We start from the raw sequence: 18,735 nt of genomic DNA on the forward strand, positions 1-18,735 counted from the left end.
TAAAATGACAATAATTTGTTTTCTCCAGGGAAAAATACATTTCAGACAGGTGCACTGCAGAAATAATGTATTAGAATAAAGTGCTTTCACATGTGGGAAGCGATTTGATCATTGCAGCCATAATGTAAATAAATTAATTGTTAGCACTGGAAACTCCACACACATTTAAAATATCAAACTTTTTTGTGCATTTTAAAATCTTATCATTAATGAAACAATGATCAAACAATGTACCCATCAAAATTCTCCACTATTTAGAAAATAATTAACTGAAATAAAGTTTTAAATGTGTTTTTTTTCTTTTAAAGGTGTAACGGAATGATGTGTTACTAATGGATTCTGTATACATGTGGATACATCAAGTACTTGCAGCAAGCCAGGACTCAGTTGAACCATAGTTCTGTGATAATTTAATTACAAACGCAAACATATTTATAGTACAAAAGAACCCAAAATACTGCTTATGTCATTTAGTGTTCATTCTGGGGTAGCTCTGTCATCCCTTAAACCCCTGTTAATTCACATATTTACACATTTTAGTGTTTACAAGGCTGGGATAAATTCATTTCTGCTTCCAAGCAAAATCGTACATATTTATATGTGACAAAACATTTTTCCACCCCAACCCTCCCATTTCATCACTCTCCCCACAAAACATACACACACACACACGCACACACACAGAGGTATTTTGTCAATCCATGAAAAACAAGCTCTTGGGTTCACTCAGACACGTCTGGAGTTCAGATTTAAAGATTAACCCATTCCTTGAACACGGAAGATTACATTTGCATCAAAGTAAATCAATGACAGGGTGTACAAAGATACAGTAACTGCAATGCTAAACTCACTAAGTGGCACTGCTTAACAATAAACAGATTTTTTTCAGTAGTAACTCCCAACATTCACAGTCACTTCTGCAATGCTGCTCTTCACTTTCAAATCGCGACAGTTCTCCAACCCATCCACACCTAAACTCGTAGTTTTAATCCCATATGAGAATAGAAGATTATTTTTTTCAGCATGTTTTCAACTATAGTTGACCAGGTCAATTATACCTTCGTGCCTTTGTTCTGCAATTAAAAAGCCACAAATTTTGCACACATACATTTAAGATTACTGCTTTTCATTTGTATTATACAAGGAATAAAATTTGCTTGTGAACAGTTAAAACCAACATTGGTAGATTCTCATTTCTTCACCATAGAATACTTGCGAATGTGGAGTGAAATTAATCTATCAGAAGAGTTTTTAAATTATAACTGCACTGGCTATGTACCTTGCAGAATCAGGTTGCAATTTTTTTTTTTAAATAATGTGAATTTCTAATCTGTAATGCCATGGTATCTCCATGATAGAATGTTGCAATGCAATGAGGTCAATTTTGTTTTAGGTCACTGTAGGAACATGAGATTTAGGATTCTAAATGGCACGAACTGTTGCTAACCAAACAAAGCATTCCAGAAACTCTGCTGTGGAAAATCATTCAAAATGCTGAAGGATTTCTCTCTGCCCGATGTTGATTTTTCTAAGGAGGTGCCTACACTGGAAATAACATTAAACATAATGTGATATCAATTAGGGACGTGAAAAAAAATACAAAAGTTAAGCAACATTTAGGTTTGTATGTAAAAAAAAAAATGCATTTGATGCAAACCTGAAATCAAAGCTGAAAATACTTGAAATACTCAGCAGATCAGGCAGCAGCGGCAGGAAGAAACAGTTAACATTTTGGGTTGAAAAGCTTCAGATCATCGACCAGAAATGATAACTGTTTCCATAGCCTTTGCTGTTCAGGTCTGAAAGTATCATCTTCTAACCTCAATCTGGAGTATCAATGTTATGGAAAATAGCTAATTTGCCGCCTCATGTGTATACTGAGTGTATTATTCTCATGCAGGGAATACTCTTCCTGGAATCCAGGCTCACTATTGTGCCTTGAAGTCCAGTATTAATTCAAGCCTCAGCCAAGGATCATGACACTTTATTCCCTTAAGAAGAAAAGCAACCATCTTGAATTATCGTTCAAATGCCACTTCTGCAATCTAGGCAAGAAAGAATTCATGTTCTTGTGGCTAATGCCAGAACCTGATTTACTCTGGTATTTACTTAACTTGAAGAATCTGGATGCTCATTGAGTAATGGAACAATGCAAATGATAAATATTTTTGCATGACTTTCTATGGGAATTTAGAATGAAGTTAAATGGAAATGTAAGAAAAAGAGCATCAGTGGAGAACTCTCCTCCACAGATTTTAGTAGGTTAATCTTGTGAAAAGTCAGTTAATTATAAACATGACCCAGGTTTCAATCTTGATCATTCTAGGTTCATTAGAATTTTAAATATCTATAAAGTACTAAATTAATGGATTCAATAGTGTCTTGCTTAAGTTAAATGACGACTTGTTACAATATTGTTTTTAAACCCTAAGTAACATTATTTATCACAGTCACGTTTAACTTTGTATTTAGCTCAATTTGGGATTCAGATTTTCTAGAAGCAACAGGAACCAGAATCTGAAGCTTGTCTCTTCCCCGATTCACAAAGAAATTAACACGGTACAAGAGATGTTGAGGGTAAATGTAGCATTTACACCACCAATCTAGCCAAGGTTAACCAACGGCACAAATCAGGGAATTTGCATTATTGTAATTACATATTTATTACTGGATTCCCCACTGCGGGAAGGATAGATGTTTTGGGTATTTCCAAATCCACACTGGCTTTGTGCTTTGCAACACAAACATTTAAAAATTATTCACTAAGAATTTAAGATGACAGGAGATTGGGTTTTAAAAGAGTAACTGTGGGGGAATCAATGAGATTTTGCAGAAAGTTTATAAATGGACAACTGAAGACCAAAAAGTCCAAAAGTCTTGTTGTAAGATAAAGTGACTTCACCGCACCATTCAAAATCATGTGATTGAAATGGCCTCGCGTACTACTGGGTTGGTTGTTAATGTACACCAAATAATCATTACTATCAATATAAATCTTAATTTTAGATCTTCCTATGAAATCAGAAATGAGTTTGACCCAGCCTAAATTGTACAGAAAACAAATTACTGATCCAAGGTGGCCTTTGGTATAAATGTACACAGAATATGTCTGCAAATAATCAGCAGCAAATAGTCTGAAATGACAGCCCACAATAATACTGCCAATACGATCAGATGGTCACCACGTTCAAAAGAGAAAAATTAGAATTTTGCATTTCACTGGACACAGCAGTTATTCTATTTTCAGATTAAAAAAAAAAAATTATAGTCCCATGAGAAACAATAGCTTCTGTGAGGGAAAGTGAAATTAGTGCTAATGCTTATGGTCAGCTTCAAAATGCACATTTTGCAGCAACTATTCCTCAGACCAGGCATTGCTTAAGATCAACATTTTCTTCAAATTTTCTCCTTTAAAAAATAAAGCCTTAGCAGAAATAATCTTGTTTTGGACCAAAGCACATGCCATATGAGCATTGTGACTGGCAGTAAAATGCATGAGGAAGGATTCCCCAGTGACATGAGAATAATTGAAAAGCCTCAACGGGACAACCATATCTTCAGAAGCAGTAACTCAACAAGGGCTAGAGAGAGACACATGATACCTAGTATGGATTCATTGGCCATTCATTGTGCTTATAGTAAAAAGTAAATAAATACTTCTAAAATGTCTGCATGAAATTCTTCTCAAAAATTGAGGGAGAATCCAGTTATTTTCCCAGACCTACCATTTTTAATCTATGGGCAGAAACATGCATTAAATCATTTTTTTTCTTTCAGCAGTTACTATTACAACTGCTATACATGTGAACTTCATGTCACTGAATAAATTTATTTGAGAACGATTGGAGCTCATCTCTACAAGATACATGGGTTAGATGTGTTTCCAATGCATGTGTTTTCTTGTGCAATCCAGTGCCATGAAAGGAGAGTAAAAGCAGAACCATTATTTCCTATGGGACCATCAGGCTATTCCAGCACCAAGGTAGAAGGAGTGGAGCTATGGGTAAATGTTTCTGTTATATACATTGATTGTAGTATAACTCTTATTTATCCATGTCTGTGATTAGGGATGTCATTTTCTACACTCACAGCAAGCACAGTAGATTCACTTAACAATTCAAAAGTAATACAATTCACATTGTCATTCTCAAGTTGTAGCAGACTCTGCCACATAACATTTTTCTCCATTCACCAAAAATATAAACATGAAATTTGTTCTGACAGGCAACAATAGAGGTAAGTCTTAAGCTCCACGACAGTTCTGAGGGACTTTGGAAGTAGCACTCAAAATAAATTAGTAACCAAAATTAAATATAGATAAATTGAGTTTTGTGTTTAGTATAGATGATGTTCTGAGCAGTGTCTTCCAGAAGAAACTGCTCTCAGTAACACAGTTACCAGATATGAGGGGGAAGTCTTGTTTTTATTTTACAGTCCTTTTAACTGAATTTCAGCAAAGATTAATAATGGCCGCACTTCTGTTCATTTAGTGGATATTTGAACTGTAGCAAAACATATTTTACTGTATAGGGAATTAATGTTTCTAAATTTTGGTGCACCTTCAGCATGCAACAAATGAATGATATGTGGATGAGTGACGTTTGATTCTTAATGTGAAGGGAATAACCAGTAATGTCAAGTTGCAGAAGAACAATGGTTTAGCCAAGTCTGTCAAACAGGCTTAAGTACATTTTCCAATGATTAGATGTTGTGATTCAATGCAATTGCGATCACATATCTTTAAAGTGGAAGAGTCCCTAAGGACTGCCCAGGAGGACAAAAATAACTTACCTGGCCCAAAAAAAGTTGTTTTGGGACTTTTTCCACAAATTTAATACCAGGAGTAGTTTTCCACCCAGCACTTGTTGGAGATGGTGTTTCCCATCCCCTCCAAAAGTCTGATTATGCATAGACAGCTCTAACCACGACTCAACTGACAGAGAGAGATGAATTTGTAAACATTAAAGAGCTGAACATTTGCTGAGGTACTTCAGATAATAAACAAGTCAGTAAACCTCTCACAAACAGCAACGCCTTCTCAGCTACCTCTGTACAATTTCACTCAGCTCTCTAACACATGTCAGTAAGTTACTGAGCACAGAGTTTGTAGGAGGTCCAGTCGAAGCTGTGGAGGATACCTGGAGTTCATGCAAGCCATGTTCTAATTTGCCTACAGCTTCACGGAAAGCAAACTTGTTTCTCATCTGAGTGATGCAGTCCACGTAACCAGAGCAATGATCGAGCAACCGATGTCCTGCTTCAACCAACTGGCTGTTGGAAGTGGACTCTGAACCACTGTCAATAACATTGGAGAGAAGCTCGGCACACTCCAATAATGCCTCTTTACTGATTTTTTCTGTTGGCACTTTTTCAGGTGGAAGCTTGGTTTTCCGCAAGGAAATTCTAGCACCTGCAGTTACAGAGGTACCGTTTGCAAGTTTAGAAGTTGTTGCAGTGGGAATGGATGAACCTGGAGGCACTTGAGGAGGTGGTATAGATGGCCTAGAAATCTTTGCAAACACTGGTATTGTTGGTCGTTTGCCACCTTCACCATTTATCTCAACCTCTTGTTGTGCTGCCGAAATACTCTCCAGGTCCTCCGTTGTTTCTGTGCTGTTGAAATTAGTGCTAGGAGGAGGTTGCAATAGTTTTAGGGAAGGTGGAGGTGGAGGTGGTGCACATTTTGGTTTGACAAGCCTTGGCCTCTCTCTTTCAGATGTAACCTGATGCTCTGACAGAAGTTTGAATTTGTTTCCCAAGGAATCTGTTCCAATCAACTGAACTTCAGCAGGAGCATGCTTCAAAGTTGGCGATATCAAGACAGGTACTTTATGGTTATGAGTTGCTGGAAGTGTGGCAGAAGCCTTCGCTGGTGAGGACCAACCTATCTTCTCCATATCTTCTTTCACTCCTAATGGACCAGAATGATTGCTGTTAGTTTCCCCACGCCCAACCGATACAGCATTGAGGTTTTGAGAAAGATCACCATCTCCGTTGCCAGTCTGGGCCCTGAGAGAGGGTGTTGCGGCACACCTTGCCAAAAGTTTTGTTTTTGCCTTGTCTCTCAAAGATGCAACTCCATCGTCTGCTTTTCTATGCAGTGGATCTGTCAATCGTCCCGGTCCTTCCTCTTTGGCAGGGTAGGGCGCTGGATGCTCGACTTGAATTCTGTTGCGGTGACAATTTCTAGGAAGTGTCAAGGCTAGACGATCCAGTTCTTGAAGTCCTGAAGACATGGAAGAAGTAGAATTTGACCGGGGAAAAGGTTTTGTGCCGTCCAAGCCTGAATCGTCATTACTCGTAGGCTTCCCTGGTTTGAAGCCAAGAGTCTTTTTTATTAAGCGAGGAGTGAAAAAACCAGCAAATCCTGCCCACCCTCCACCAGTTACACCACCGTTTCTTTGCACAGAACCTCGTCCACAACACCTAGCCTGAGTGAGGTTCCCTTCTGCGTGTGAATGGACAAAAGCAAGCCCATCAGAGTGCTGAAAAGATGAGAAAGAAGCAAAGTTACCCGTTATCTCATATTTTTTGTGTGGATGGTTCTCCATTTCGCGGAAGGAACTGCTACGCTTAGGTGGCATAGGGACAGTCTTCTTCTTCATGAAGGAACTAAAGAAGCCAGCTTTTCTATCTCGAGTAAACAGGTTCTCTTTGCTATCATCCAGGAGACCACCAGGAGATTTGTCTCTTTGTTTACGAGGCAATGCTGGCGAGATGCTACATGGGGCTGTACTTGTTCCCATCCCTATTGGGAAATGAAAAAGATAGTAGATGTAATCCAAACATTGAAAGACTATTTAAACTGTATTCTTAATGTTTTCCTGTCACCAGCCTCCATCATGTTCTCATTTTCCTCTTTTTTTTAAATTTTTCTGCATGTTTCAAACGTTATGTTCAGTTTCTAGTTTCTTATTTTGTCCCAGCACAACCACTCACTTGACAAAATTGCACTATTTTCTTCAACATGACATCTTCAATTTGTTTCCAATGCTAATAAAACCGTAGCAGAGAAAGTGATTCAGCACAAGGCTTCTCTGGTTGTGAACACAGAATCTGCAGGTTATGTCTGACATATTCTGTCCAAAAAATGATTGCGTTAAAAATTGAAGCCCATCCAAATTTATTCATTTGCTTCTGCTTCAAAAAATCAATAATTAAATAGACTACCAAGCACTGATTTGATCCGCATTACAATTTATCTTGTGCCTAATTGCACTTGATAATTTGGAGAGCCAGGAGCCAGACTTTAAAAAAAGATATAATTTTGGAGAGGAATGAGGGGATTGCCATTTGAACTAAAGAAGCTCATTACTTAAATAAAAGCATGAGCAATATGCAATCAAAAATAGAGGCCATCAAGTTTGTGACATGTTCACCTAACTTCTCCACAAAAGGATCTATCAGGGAAGATGGACACAAAATGCTGGAGTAATTCAGCGGGACAGCAGTATCTCTGGAGAGAAGAAAGGGGGACATTTTGGGTCGAGGCCCTTCTTATTATTAAAGTACTGCATTTAGGGCCGCATGCAAAGAGAGGTATTTAAAATGTAACAAGTACCTGGCATAACAGTAGGAGCTATAGCAGGATGATCCATGTCCATGTTTTCCTTATTTTCTGCATTTTTCTTGAGTGTTCGAGTTTTAGTTGGGAGCAGGGGTAACTGAAAGTGTTGCGCGATTCCAGTTGAAGAGGCATTTTTTCCAAGTTCTTCTGCAACTTCTGCCAGAGGAAAAGAAGCACTAACATTTGAATATTTGGTATTAGTCTTTATGGTTTATAAACTTATATAACTCTTCACATTCTACCTATGCATATATCTATCTTTTATCTTATTTCTCTATAATCTCAGATTTACTGAAAAGTAATTTTTGCTGTTGATTATATAACCATATAACAATTACAGCACGGAAACAGGCCATCTCGGCCCTACAAGTCCGTGCCGAACACATATTTTCCCCTAGTCCCATTTACCTGCACTCAGACCATAACCCTCCATTCCTTTCCCGTCCATATAACTATCCAATTCATTTTTAAATGATAAAATCGAACCTGCCTCCACCACTTCCACTGGAAGCTCATTCCACACAGCTACCACTGTGAGTAAAGAAGTTCCCCCTCATGTTACCCCTAAACGTCTGTCCCTTAATTCTGAAGTCATGTCCTCTTGTTTGAATCTTCCCTACTCTCAATGGGAAAAGCTTATCCACGTCAACTCTGTCTATCCCTCTCATCATTTTAAAGACCTCTATCGTCCCCCCTTAACCTTCTGCGCTCCAAAGAATAAAGACCTAACTTATTCAGCGTTTCTCTGTAACTTAGTTGCTGAAACCCAGGCAACATTCTATTGTTGCTCATGCTTTTATTTAAGTTGCTCACACTTATTTAAGTAATGAGCTTCTTTAGGCAACATTATACATGTGCATCAGCAACTATGTATGTGGAGCCACTGAGTACAAGTATAAGCCCACTATTTTCACCGGCAACTTCCGTCCTGCTTAAAGAAAACGCAGTTTGATATTAGTTGGCAATACGTTTACTTGAAACAGGAACACTAATAAGGAAATTTGTATTAGTGTTCTGCTGAAAACATTAGCAAGATGCAATATCGTACCTTCTGAAATGCTGGAGTCGTGGAACATGGTCTCAAATGCTTGATGGATCTCGGCAAACAGTGGCCGTTCCATTGGATTCCACTGCCAACCTAACAAATTAAAGCAGACACATTTAACATAATATGCCCCTTCAACACACATTAGAAATTAATTCTTGCTTTTTGAGTAGCAGTGGTACTCTCATGCTACCACAAACCACTAAATGTGAAGGTCAAATGATGTTACTGCCTATTTCTACATGAAATTCATGACAAATGGTTCCATGTTAGGGTGGTGAGTTTGCCAAATTCACATACGCACATTTTTATCTTCTATTTAATTGTCTTTGAGGAAATTACTCCACAGAATTATAAGTCTAATCTAAATGGAACTGCATTCCATGGAACTGAGAAGGGTTATGATGACACAGTATTCAATATGTCACAAGAACTATTGAATATCAGAGGTATGACCAGAATACTTATCTCACAATATCGTAATAGAATTTACATTTTGATAACAACTTGGTAACTTGATTTCATCAAATATTAAGGATCATTGGTTTGTAACGAGACAGTCACATTTCATTTCATGTGAATACGCTAAGGGTCACGGTGATATGGGAGTAAAATGTGACTCCTGCTGATTTAAAATACATTTTCATAATTAATAGCTTACAGAAATAATGGAAACATCTACCTCAACTATTATCAAAACATATTACTTACATGATCTCATCAATTCATAGACTTTGGGGGGACAGCCCTCGGGTTGCTCCATTCTGTATCCCTTCTCAAGTAAGTCATAGACCTGTGACAGATCAATTCCTGGGTATGGAGACATCCCATATGTGGCAATTTCCCATAGTAGCACTCCAAATGCTGCGTAAAATGGAAAGGTGGACAATTTAATAATTATTCTAAGTCAACACATGTAACAATTACCTGCATCCATTGTTAATACAGTTTCATGAGGTATTTGATGCCTTCCAAAATCAATTTGATAAACATATCGTCAGCAGCACATTGCCTGTGCTTGCTGCAATCCCATGTGTTGTTAAGTACAAACTAAGCTTTTTCAGATTTACTGGTGTTGTATTTGGTGTTTAAGATCAACTTGATCCAAAACTGGAAAGGCCTTGCACTATGGCAAGACCCCTTGCAGCATAATGCTGTTAGTTGGGTGGGCCAGAATAAGAATCAAGCCTGCCAAGGTCTATGAATAATTCTGCATGTGTTTGACAGTCAAAAGCATAAAAAAAGTATTATAAATTCATGAAAGAACCAAATTTAAAAAAAAATTACAATTTAAGCTAACACAATGGGAAAAAAAAAACACACATCACTTTACACCAAGAACCCAATACTTGGTAGCCCGAAAGTTGAGAATTGCTTGTATTTCCATGGGGAACTTCCAGCACTCCTAACTAAATTCTGGAACATTGTCTACTTAGTCAGATCAGGGTATTAAATCATAACACAAATATATTCTACAGATTAAACTAAACGAATAATTTAACCAAATGACTAATGGATTTGATTAACACTTTAAAATCTCAATTGTTGACTTTATCTTCATCTTGTTATCATAAATTCTTAAAATTTAACCACTGCTAGGAGAACCTTTGCAAAAAACAACACATGTATTGGATATTATTCTTAATTATTTCTACCAGGATCACATCTTGTAATTAAAAAAATAAACCGTGATAATAAGTTTTGCCAATAGGGATAGAATCTGGCAAAGGTTGTTGTAAAAGAATATTAAGAACAAACTGCTTTTTATCTCCAATGATCCAAAATAATAATTGGTTTGGATGTTTTAAAGGTGAGGGATAAAGTTCAGCCCAATTCAGCTTCTCAATGAGACAATTTAGATTTCCAATGTAATGCTTATTAAACACATTGCAATACATACCCCATACATCCGATTTTATTGAGAAGGTGTTGTAGGCAAGGCTTTCCGGTGCAGTCCATTTAATTGGGAATTTAGCTCCAGCATGAGCAGTGTATGTATCACCAGTCATTAATCTGCTCAGACCAAAGTCTGCAACTTTTACCACATGATTTTCACCAACCAGGCAGTTACGAGCAGCAAGGTCTCTGAAATGAAGAGACAAAATATCCATATAGGTGAATAATAGATTTCATCTCCAACATGGTAAATAACATGGTGCTTCTGAAAGCGTGCTTTGTATTCTAAAGAATGCCTGACCTGTGAATGAAGTTCTTTTTCTCCAGATATTCCATGGCAGAGGAGATCTGTGTAGCCATGTACAAGAGCACCACAGCATTCACCTCCTCCCGGTTGCACTCACGTAGATAGTCCAGTAAATTCCCATGAGGCATGTACTCTGTGACAATGTAAAATGGGGGTTCCAAAGTACAAACACCTAAAGATACAGAAAGGCACATTATTTCCACTGATATTCAACTTAGTTGAACACAATCTCCAGTTTTTATTTGATATTACATTACACATATTTAATTGCCAAAACTCATTAAGACAAACTATATATGTAATGTATTTTATAACCTAGAATGTCCCAACGTATCTCACAGGAAAGAAAGAACTGTTTGATTTGTGGACATTATTATAGGAAATCCCACAGCCGATTTGCACTTTAACATTGGTCACAAACAGCAGTAGGATATTGAACAGATTATTTTGCATGAATATGCAGAGCGATTTAAAAAACAAAAGAAAATATCAATGGGGACCTTTCCCAGCAATTTTGAGTCGAATCGTGGTATATTTTACCTCGATACAAGATCCCAGTTGTGCATTGTAGGTTTCAGAGCAAGGCATTTCTGACAGGGTAATATGCCATCAGTTCCATGCCAAAACGCCAGCAAGGCTCAAGATTCAAATCAGAAAAGTGTAGATTCATATAACACAGAAACAGTTCAGTTCTTTGTGTCTGTGCTGACCATCTAGTACTTATTAAACAAACACAGTGAGAAAGCCTGACTCCAGCACGTAGGCCATGCATTCCAGTTCGCAATCAGCCTCTGGATGAACAATTCCTCCTCAGATCATCTCTAACCATTTTATTCATTTTCCTACATCTATGTCCTCTAGTTTTAGACACTTCCAATGGAACTTAAATCCATAATCTTCTGACTCAGTGGTATCAATATTCTTGTGAAGAAAATAGTTACAGCATTCATATTCTGCCCCAACAACTCAAGTCACATAGCTAATTACAGAAATTAAGCCACAGCCTGAAATGTTTGCACGATGCACCATGAGTAGAATATACATGTTAATAAATCCCTTGATTATAATCACTGGAGAAATTATTCATCATTTGCAAATTAATGTTTTTTATTTGTTTGGGAAAAGGAAAACAGGGTAGAGCTTAATAAGCGCCCAGAAAAAGTGGCGAACTGCACTGTTGTTAATACGGGGCTGCTACCAACTGGAAGAGAAAAGACTTAAAAAAACTTACCCAACAGTTGTACTAAGTTTGGGTGTTTAATTTCTTTCATTACAGCAGCTTCTTTCAGAAATTCCTCCACCTCCATCGTGTCCTCCTTCCACAAAAAAAAATAAAGTATTGTTAACATAAGACACCGAACATAATTGTAATTACACACACATTCAGAGTATACCACAAATATCACAATCTTTTCTGCTGTACATCATTTTGTTGCAACAATTTACATTCTTTTTGTTCTCTTGGCCTACCATATACCATGCAGTAACTATAACTATATATTGATATTCATATTTGTTTATTATACTCATACAATGAAACGCGTTGTTTTGCTCGCTATCCACGCAGTTCATACCATATACGAGTGCAATCACACCACATCAGTGCAACAGGTAATGCAAAAAGAGAAGAAAAACTGTGCAGAGCATCACACTACAGCTGCAGAGAAAGTGCAGATAATAAAATGTGCAAGGATTGCAATGAGATAGATTGGGAATACTACCAGTAGGCCATTTGGCCCATCGAGCCAGCACCGCCATTCGCTGTGATCATGGCTGATCATCCACAATCAGTACCCCCATTCCTGCCTTCTCCCCAATATCCCCCAACTCCGCTATCTTCAAGAGCCCTATTTAGCTCTCTCTTGAAAGCATCCAGAGAACTGGCCTCCACCACCCTCTTGAGGCAGAGAATTCCACAGACTCACGACTGTGTAAAAAAGAGTTTCCTTATCTCCGTTCTAAATGGCTTACCCCTTTCTAATAATCTAGCTTGAATCTGATGATATGTGTTTTCATGCCTTTGTATCTTCTGCCCCAATGGATGAGGGGAAAAAAGAGAATGATCAGGTTATGAGAGGTCTTTGGTTATGTTAAGGCTGGTTTGTGCGATGAACTGCACTGCATCCACATGTGTGTTATTTATTAGAGCTTGCAAGATCACTAGCTGAATATAAATGAACTTGAACTGGTTTTGCACTTGTCAGATTTGACTGGACTTTATCAAGCACTACTGGTCTGTGCTTTCAACAGCTAAAAGTGCTTTGTCTTCCAAGACCATCCTAGAATACAAAGATGACTCACTGCTTCTCTTTTCTACTGTCAGTGACCGTGTTAAGCTATTCTTCTATCGCCTCCATTCTTACCACTAAGAACAAGTATGAGGAGTTCATGGAAGAAGAGAAATGTCCTCTATTTAAATCAATCAATGCCATCATCATCGCTGCTCCGAGAAACTGATTGAACTTCAATGATCAATTTTGGAGCTCAGATTCACGCCCCCTCCAAGATTCATATTTGTTTCTTACAAACATCACCTAAAAAAACAACCTTGGTAAACTCGTCTGCTGCCCGCAATACACATCCACGTTGATATTACTTTTAGACTTGACCATTCTACACATTCCTGGTCAACACCCCTTTCCATAAACTTGCCACCCAAAACAATGCTGTTTTTGTTCTGATTCATCCTTGGTTACTGCTCATCCCTGCATTTAGTTATGCCATTACTCAATGCCCAAACCACTGGAAATCACTCACATTTTTCTGGCTCTTTCTCTTCATTCCTTAAACTCTACTTTTCCCATCTACTCTGATCTCTCTTGTGGCTGCTCTTTTCCACTGTTCCAGGTGTGGACTCCTATATATCGGTGAGACCAAGCACAGGCTCGGCAATCCTTTCGCTGAACACCGCCACTCAGCTTGCCTAAACCTACATGATCTCCCTGAACACTTTAACTCCCCCTCCCATTCCCAGACTGACCTTTCTACCCTGGGCCTCCTCCACTGTCAGAGTAAGGGCCAATGCCAATTGGAGGAACAGCACATATTTCACTTGGGCACCTTACAAATCAGTGGTATGAATTTCAACTTCTCAACTTCAAGTAACCCTTGCTTTCCCTCTCACTCATGTTAGTTCTCTGACCAGTCTGACTGTCCCCTAGATTTAATTTTATCTTTGTATGCCTCGTTGTCACTTTCTCCCAGCTAACAATGATCTATTCTAAATTTTCTTTGATCTTCGTGCTTCATGAAGTCTCGTTTTCACACCTTACCCATCTATATCTCTGTCTCCCTCTCCCGACTCTGTCTGAAGAAGGGTCTCAACCCAAAAAGTCACCCATTCCTTCTATCTAGAGATGCCGACTGTCCTGCTGAGTTACTCCAGCATTTTGTGTCCATCTTCAGTGTAAACCAGCATCTGCAGTTCCTTCCTACACATTTCGTCTCCTCTTTTTCAATGTTTAATAATTCTGCTATAAAGACTTTGTTATATTAAAAAGACAGGTTAAATGGAAGTTATGATGGCTATTGGAAAACTAGCCAAAAGTGTGCACTGGTTCATCTGTATGTTGAACACTCAGCAGATGAGGGGATGGGCTGGATCACCTCTCTAGAACATAGTTATTTTGTGCTCGCAATCTGTTACTTACGCCTTCTACTTAAACATTGCAGAACAACTACTTGAAGTTAGGTAATGGAACAGATTCAAGGATATACTGAAAAATTGCATCACCCACTGACTCTTGAAAGTGCCTGAACCATGATTGTACAGTAAGTATTGCTTGTCACCAGACAGAAACTACACCAATCAAAATCAAAAAAAAAATTATCTTAACAATATGATATAATATGCAGGGGAATATGGGTCACTTTGCCGGACAGACGGACGGACACACGCACACACCTTCTTTCACCAGCCCGTTATGCAGGCGGGGAACAGGAAGGCACTATGATTTGACCCTTTAAAAGAACAGGTCATAAATACCTTCAGTGTTTTAACTGCTACGGTAAGACTATACTTCTTCCAAACTCCAACGTACACCTCTCCGTACTGCCCTCCACCCAGTTTATGTTTCATGGTGATGTCAGTGCGTTCCATCTCCCACTTGTCATGTATGGGAGAAACTCCGTAAACAGTGGGCTTGTTGCATTTTGGAGCAGGATAGTGCAGGGTTGTGACCAGCCCATCGGCCACAGTGGAATGGTGATGAACAAGTTCCGCCAATGTGTTAAAGCGACTCTCCGCTGTTACATACACCTGAAAAAAAATGAAAGAGTCACGTATAGGGTTGCTTTTTCTGCAAAGATCTAGGTTGTTAAACAAGAAACATCCCAAAATTTCAGGGCACTGTATGAGGACCTACACTGAATGAGGACCTACATGGGTACCTGGATGAAATGGCACAAGGATTAGAGGTGCCGATTTGCATGATTCAATTCTATTACAATTTGAAAGCAGGGCCTTTCTGCAAAATTTTGACGACAGATTTCACTGTGATTTGTTTCTTGTCTGGGCAGGTCAGTGAATCCCTGAATAATGCAGACCAGATAGAGAGCAAACTGGCAAAGTGAAACAATGTCGATATTATTACTGGAGTAAATAAATCCAAGCATGGCAGTGAATCACCCCGCCTTAAAATAAATATTTCTTAATATTCTATACTAGACTAAGTGGGACCCGTTGGGTCCCTGTCACACGGGAGGCCTGGTCCTCCAACGCAACCCGTTCCCCAATGCAATATTCCACCACTCACCCGTTCCCCCAATGCAACTCGTCCCAGCGCAATATTGCACCACTCACGCAAAGCCCACAACTGCGCAGGCACGGCTCATGTCCCCTCATTCCCCAGCACTCCCTTCCCCTCCTTACCCTCCCCCTCCCTCTCCTTTCCCCTCCCTCCCTCCCCTCTCCTACACCTCCCACTCCTCCTCTCCCCTTTCCCCTACCCTCTGTCCCCCACTGCCTCTCCTCCCATAACTATCCCCCTCCCCTCCTCCCCTCTATTCCCATTATCCCTCCCTCACCTCCCCCACTTTCCCCCTCTACCTTAATCCCCTCAATCCCCCCACTTTCCCTCCTCACCTCCCCAGGATCTTTCCCCTCTCCCCCTCCCCTCCCTCACCTCACCCTCCCTCTCCTTTCCCCTACCCACAGTGACTCCCTCACTCCATCCATAAAAAGCAGCATCTGCTGTTTCTTCCTCCACAGGTTGTTAGCTGTGGTTTAGATCCCGTTGACTTGACGATTGGACCAGTTTGCAGAGCGAGTGTGTGTGTGTGTGTGTGTGTGTGAGTGTGAGTGTGTGTGTGTGTGTCTCAAAATCCACGCAAACTGCTCGGCCACCCTGCAACCCGACTCTCCCTCTGCTCACTCCCCGCCCTGTCCGTCCGCTTCTCCCGCTCGAGCTGTCCCCGCACTGCCCACCCGCCTACCTGCTCGCTGCCGGGCGACAGAGGAGTTTGAGAGTGAGGCGGGACAGGCAGAAAGGGGCATCGCCATCCCAGCCATGGCATTGACCAACTGGAGAAGTGACCAATCTGCATGGTGCTGAGTGAATGAATCTGCGCATGCGCGTTTTTAAAGATTTTTAAACCTCGATAACTTTTACAATTTACCACCGATCGGAACAAAACTTGTTGCACTCGCAGCACAGGAGAACGGTGTGTAACCTGGCGAACAATCGTAGCGCTATCGCGTACCGTTTTTACGTATATAGAAAAACCGCGCAAACCGGAAGAGCACAAGATCAGTGTTTTAGTTATATATTATATATAGATTCAGGTTAAAGGTGAAATGTGTTCAATATTGGCATGGCTAGCAATGTCTTCAGTAGCCACAGGTGGGGTCTGCTGGACTGGAGATAAGCTCATGTTGTTCCTTTATGTAAGTGATTGAGAGAATCCAGAGAGGGGCCGGTGAGCCTCACGTCAGCAGTAGAGAAGCTATTGCAGAGGATACTTGGGAAAGGATTTACATCAAAGGTTTCAAAGGTATTTTATTGTCACGTGTACCAATTAAGGTACAGTGATATGTGAATTACCATACAGACATTACGGAAAAAGCAACAAGACACGCAATTACATAAAATTTAACATAAACAACCACCACAGCGGATTCCCCACATTCCTCACTGTGATGGAAGGCAAAAAAGTTCCACCTATTTCCTCTTTACTCTCCCGCGGTTGGGGCAGTCGAATCAGCCGTCGGGGCGATCGAACTCCCGCATTCGGTGGTCGAAGCCCCCGCATCGGAGCAATTGTAGTTCCTGCGTCGAGGCGGTCAAAGCACCTGCGGCTTGGAGATCCCCGAAGTCGGTCTCTAACCAGATGTTAAAGTCCGCAGGCCCCATGGTTGGAGCTCCCGGTCCATCTCCAACAACTTCTCCATGTTAGGCCAAGATACGATACGGAAAAAAATCGCATCTCTGCCGAGCCAAGTGATTTTTTAAAATTTCCCCAACCCCCCCCCCACATAAAACAAGCTAAAGAACACTAAAAACATACATTTAACATACTATTTAACCAACAAGAAGGAAGGGACAGACAGAATGTTGGCGAGGCAGCCACTCAGTTTGGAGGATAATGGGTTAATTACAGGCAGTCATCATTGCTTTGTTCATGGCAGGCCACATCTAACTAACCTTTTAAAGTGTTTTGAGGAGGTGACACATGAGAATTTCAGCAGTGGCTGTCCATTTAGCAACAGTATCTGGGTGGGACGAGTGCACACATCACAATGATACCTTTTGTTAGTCAAGTCTTAGAACTTTCTTAAAATAGCCAAGTGGATGACTCATTTTCATGCCAATGACTTCGTAAGCAGCTCGTGACTATACAATTGCTTCAAGTGTGAGACGACAGCTTCACAAATGCTGCCAGCTTATCATAACCACTTCTTTCAATTTATTGGACAAGCTCTGCAGATGGAAAAATCTGCAGATGGAAATCTAAATGGTGAAAAACGAGTCACTTTGAGTGCTCAAAGCAGCAATCTGCTATTTTACATTTCCTCAGCCTATTTCCTTCGCTCCATAGATGCTGCTGCACCCACTGAGTTTCTCCAGCAATTTTGTGTACCTGCTATTTTATATTGCCTGGTTGCTGCAAACAACCTGCCAGCTATGTAAATGAGATCTTTAAGAAAGAACTGCAGATGCTCGAAAAATCAAAGGTAGACAAAAAATGCTGGAGAAACTCAGCAGGCGAGGCAGCATCTATGGAGAGAAGGAATTGGCGACGTTTCGGGTCAAGACCCTTCTTCAGACTGATGTCGGGGGGTGCAGAAAAAAGAAAGGAAATAGGCGGAGACAGTAAGACTTGTGGGAGAACTGGGAAGATGGAGGGGAAGGAGGGAGAAAGCAAGGGCTATCTAAAATTAGAGGTCAATGTTCATATCACTGGGGTGTAAACTACCCAAGCGAAATATGAGGTGCTGTTCTTCACGGCAAATGGAACTGTCAGGAGATACCTCAGGGAAGGAATGTATTACTTAAAACGCAGTACTTACTACCAACAGCAACATGTTACTTCACTTTTTGAAACTGCTGACATGTCACCTGGGAGTGCCTGCATTTTGTAACATTCGAACGATACTGCATATCTTTCACCTGATCCTCATTTAGGACAGGCATGATTTACGAAGTCATTGACGTACAGAAATTACTTTCAGAACCCAAAGACAGAACATTGAATCATTTGCTTTTACAATAATCCTGAAATTTTACAGCTGCTGCTAGTCATTGTATCTTCTCTGAAAGTGGATCATGAATTCCTTCAGAATTCTATTTAATCCACTGCATCAATTCTGATATTTCACGAATGGTGGAATATCCAGATATATGTCAGTATGCTCTTTTTTATCCGAATAATGTAAAATTTGATAACATATTTCAAAATTATACAGATTCAGAAGGCAAAAGA

General features: G+C 39.9%; 1 protein-coding gene across 3 annotated transcripts in view; it reads right to left on the reverse strand.

The window, feature by feature from the left end:
- Window positions 1-384: 384 nt before the first annotated feature.
- Window positions 385-18,735, reverse strand: part of abl2 (c-abl oncogene 2, non-receptor tyrosine kinase) — an 89,633-nt gene continuing 71,282 nt past the window's right edge. For 2 of the 3 annotated variants that reach the window (XM_055642187.1, XM_055642188.1), the window contains exons 4-11: window positions 14,801-15,073; window positions 12,047-12,131; window positions 10,810-10,987; window positions 10,513-10,697; window positions 9,324-9,476; window positions 8,616-8,705; window positions 7,562-7,723; window positions 385-6,748 (exon numbers count right to left, since the gene is read on the reverse strand). In XM_055642187.1, coding sequence (XP_055498162.1) covers window positions 5,043-6,748; window positions 7,562-7,723; window positions 8,616-8,705; window positions 9,324-9,476; window positions 10,513-10,697; window positions 10,810-10,987; window positions 12,047-12,131; window positions 14,801-15,073 — 2,832 coding nt within the window. In that variant the 3' untranslated portion in view covers window positions 385-5,042. The remainder of the gene's footprint in view (window positions 6,749-7,561; window positions 7,724-8,615; window positions 8,706-9,323; window positions 9,477-10,512; window positions 10,698-10,809; window positions 10,988-12,046; window positions 12,132-14,800; window positions 15,074-18,735) is intronic. The other variant, XM_055642189.1, reaches the window with a different exon arrangement.

The sequence above is a fragment of the Leucoraja erinacea genome, chromosome 10, assembly GCF_028641065.1.
Source record: "Leucoraja erinacea ecotype New England chromosome 10, Leri_hhj_1, whole genome shotgun sequence".
NCBI lineage: Eukaryota > Metazoa > Chordata > Chondrichthyes > Rajiformes > Rajidae > Leucoraja > Leucoraja erinaceus.